General features: G+C 33.0%; 1 protein-coding gene across 1 annotated transcript; it reads left to right on the top strand.

The window, feature by feature from the left end:
- Positions 371 to 2,855, top strand: LOC109821421 (probable aquaporin NIP-type). The gene is made up of 6 exons (XM_020387607.1): positions 371 to 553; positions 930 to 1,148; positions 1,260 to 1,463; positions 1,537 to 1,598; positions 1,855 to 2,078; positions 2,851 to 2,855. The coding sequence occupies exons 1-6, from the start codon at positions 371 to 373 to the stop codon at positions 2,853 to 2,855; spliced, it is 897 nt and encodes a 298-aa protein (XP_020243196.1).

The raw sequence follows: 4,452 nt of genomic DNA, 5'->3' as shown, positions 1-4,452 counted from the left end.
CATTTCGAGTGTAATTAACTAGCACGGCATTGACAATGGTATCCAGCAGAAACCATAGAGGAGTTCCAAATTAACAAAATAAAAGTAAGAATACAGGATTATGTAAGAAGCCAGAATTTTTTTTACCAACATGTTTAGATTGATGTATATAACTTAAGTAATTGGAATTCATCCATGTGACTCTCCCATCAATGGTAAAACATGAGTTAAAGATACCCAATATTACTATAAAATCCCTAGACTGAACTTTCAATCAATTCCATTTTGTTATAAACAATAGGCTTCAAAGATTCTCGATTCTATATAAACTTGCTGGTTAGCTTTATTTTATCTGAACTGCAAACTTCTTTCGCTTATAGCGTTTTTTGATATGGCAAGAGTTCTTCATCCTTCACCTGAGATTTCTGATAAGACTCCATCAGCAGCATATCCTTCTCAAATGGAGAAAGGGGACCTCTCTCCTAAGGAAGAAGGAAAGTTCTCTCCAACGATAAGAAGAAAATTTGTTGATGAAGAAGAAGAAATTGAAACTCCTCCAACAATTATTCAAAAGGCATAGCACCTTCCACATCCTATGCTCATAAGTTACCATATGATTATTATTTTGAGTTGATATCTTGTTTCACCATGGTATTTTGAAACTCCAACAATTATCCAAAAGGCATAGCACCTTCCACATCCTGTGCTCATGGGTTACCATATGATTATTATTTTGAGTTGATATCTTGTTTCATTATGGTATCTTTATACATAGCCACTTACGAGAACAATTGTTTTCGTTTCCGTAACTTCTGTAAGAGTTAGAGACACTTTCGTATTTGTAGTTGCAGATGTTTCATTAAACTCATATTAGTGATGGACAAGGTGTTTATACCCATCGTTATTATCAAATAAATTATTGTGCTGAACTCTTATCTTCTTTTGTTTAGGTTGTGGCGGAGTTTATTGGCACATTCATACTTCTCCTTATAGGGTGTGGATCAGGGTTCATAGACCAGAAGTACAATATAACAATTGTTGGTGTAGCCTTTGCTTGGGGAATTGTTATCATGGCCATGGTTTACACTTTAGGACATATATCGGGGGCTCATTTCAATCCAGCAGTTACTATTGCCTTTGCCATCGTTGGTCGATTTCCATGGAAACAGGTTAAAAATCCCCAATATTAAGTCTACACAAAAGAGATCGATGAACCAGTTGTTTCGGTTTACCTTAATGTAATATTCCACAAATTTTGGATTTATTTTTTCCTCTTTCAGGTTATTTTCTATGTGGTGGCTCAAGTTATAGGTGCAATCCTTGCATGTTTGATCCTTAGAGGGCTTTTCAATGGAGATCAAGCGAAAGTGATGTTGACTCTTCCCGCAGCTAACACTAACGATCTCACTGTCATAGCTTGGGAGACCGTAGCCTCATTCATTCTCATGTGGGTCATTTGTGGTGCTGCCTCGGATCATAGAGCAGTAAGTTCTTAAGTACCAAACTGTATTTCTAACTTCTTAAAAGTTTGTTACTGAATCAATTCAAACTCGACAGATCAAGGAGCTCTCAGGAGCGGCGGTTGGAGCAGCCATCTTTCTTGACGTTCTTATCGCGGGGTACGCTAACAAGGCCATTGCTGTTCATTGTCAACATATATTGAATCGTCTCATAAAACCTTTATTTATCTTATAGTCCCTCAATATTCTAACATGGACTAGCGGTATCAATATGTACTATTTTAAATTGTTGGTCAGTAGAATTTAAACCTGAGTTGATCTGATATTATTCCTCTAATCATTACACTAGAACTCCAAAGTTGTGGTGATGGTTGAAGGTTATATTTTTATATTCTAACAATATATATGTTTGCAGTAAAATAACTGGTGCATCGATGAATCCTGCGAGGAGCATAGGACCAGCCGCTGCAACAAACAACTTCCACAAGATATGGATCTATTTAATAGCCCCTTTTATTGGTACTGTTGCTGCTGCTTCACTGTATAATCTCCTTCGCTTACCTAGTGAGCTTCGGATGAGTACAATGAAGAATGTGACTAGCAAAACAAAGGCCAATCTCAACCCTGCTTACGATTCAGGTACCTATTAATGCTTATTTATTTCTCATGAAAAATTTAAGATATTTCCTCTATATATATTTTAGCCCATATGCCTCCAAACCTACCCTACTTGCATTTTTATAGTCCCAATGTGCAAATTTGCTAATATATACATACATCCTCCCACATTGTATTTTCTTTGCCCCTCTCATTTAACAACATCAATACATGGGCAAATTAGCAAATTTACAGATTTAGGGATTAAAAAAATACGATAATTTTATATGATGTATGGGCAAAAAAAACATTATTCTTTTCATATTTTTGTCGTTTTACCCCTTATCAGTTTGAAATTTTACAGAGTTATATTAGAGAGCAATTTGAACTCAATTAATGTCAGAGTGTAGAAGTATTAGCAAATATTTAGATTTGCGGGGTACATCTTCAAGTGAGATAGATTTGAGGGGTATATAGGTAAGAAAAAATGAACTCCTTGATTCAATTGCTTATGCTTTTGGGTGTTTTGTTTCAGAGAATTACAACATGGAACTTCCATAAATCATATCAAGTTTATCTACGGACATTGACAGCTAAAGTGTCTGAGAATCCTTTCAACATTCGTGTTGCACGACTGATGACTTTCAAGAAGAAAGCAAAACTTAAGAGGGAATGAATGAAGATTACTGTAATGAGATCGCTTCATCTTGGAGTAGACGAAAAAGGAGAAAACCTCTAAGCATCATTGGGAATTGTTATATATTCTTTGGTTTTCTACTTTAATATATTTATGTTTTCCGTTTTTTCGTTGTAGGTTAATTCCAATAGAGGTTAGACAAGAGACAAGCTGGGTTTATGAAATTACAGTGTGTTTGGGAGATGACTTAGGAAAGGGAAGGAAAAGGATGGAAAGAGAAAAGTTCCCCTTCCTTCCTTTTTCCCATCATTACACCCCAATTTAGAGTGTAAAATTTTGGTTCAAAATTCACCTCATTCTCCTCCTCTACCCTCATAAATGGAACTCCCAAACAAATTTAAAATTAGATTTCTCTTTCCCTCCCTCTTTCTACCCTCCATCCAAACAGACCATTAATGCTTGGGGCTTCCCTTGAGCTCAGAGTTAATGTTTGGATTATTTCAATATTAGTCCCTCAAATCTTTAATATTTTCAAATTAGTCCCTCAAATCTTCAATATTTTAAAATTACTCACTCAAATCATGAAAATTTTTATTACATCCCTCAAATCACACAATATTTACAATTAGGTCTCCTAGTTAACACCAGTTAGATTTTAAAAAAATATTCCTTTAAATCTAACAATTATTACCAGTTTCCCTTGATTTTTAATTATAAGAAACTGCACCCATTAAAAATCCAACTCGTTTGGACCTAGTTGACCTGTTAAAACGTGAAAACCCAAATTCATTAAAAACTTCTTTTTTCTCCAACAGATATCATCTTTGCTCTAACTCAATTTCGACGGCTCTTTTTCCTCTTAACCTTATAAAAACTCCAAGAGAATTTTATCCAAACTATTTTCATATGTTTCTTTAATGATTAAATCTCATTTAGCTCCTCTCAAATTTATTAATGATGTTTGTTAGTTCAAGTTCATGGGTAAATGAAGCCAAGAGTAGTGGAGGTCATTGAATCTACTAGCATAAAGAATAAAAGAAAAATCAATTTTAAAATTAACATAGAATTCATAATTAATTAAAAAGGGCTATGATAAGTTCCGGTATATCATTAGCAAGATCAATATGGTTACATGTTCCTAACACGTATAACTAAAAATGATCTCCTCATTGGTCTCTCACAATTTTCTCATCATTTTCACTTTTCTCATCATTTTCTCTAAACTAATCAAAGTAGAAGTCAAAAACTCATGAATACTTATCGAATATCAAAGTATATTTATTCCGCTAAAGAATTTAATTTTCAAGTAGTATTAAAATTCATAAATAAAAATTATTTCTTTATAATATATGATGTGTATATATTTAAATCAAAATTTAATTAAAAAATAGATTTAAGATTATTTAAGTCTTAAAATCGGTATATAAAACTTAAGTAGAAATGGTAAGTGGTTAAAAATACGACATTATATATGCAATAATACAAATAATAACCTATGATCAAATTTAAATGAATATTTAGCAAGCAAACGAATCAAATGTACATATGGTCAAATTCTAATCGTTAGCAAACTGGAATACTAAAAAATATTTGTCTAGTGCTAAATGAACTAACGAATTGAATATGACTGAATAGTTATTCGAACAATTATTGAACTACTTTTTAATTATTTGGTTCATTTCCATCCCTAGATGTGTTAGCAATTTCCATAACTTGGGGGACTACTTTTGAAATATTGAAGGTTTGAGGGACTAATATTAAAATAACCCTTAATTTTTT

This window comes from Asparagus officinalis, chromosome 8, assembly GCF_001876935.1.
Source record: "Asparagus officinalis chromosome 8, Aspof.V1, whole genome shotgun sequence".
NCBI lineage: Eukaryota > Viridiplantae > Streptophyta > Magnoliopsida > Asparagales > Asparagaceae > Asparagus > Asparagus officinalis.
This window is presented reverse-complemented; position numbering and strand designations above follow the sequence as displayed.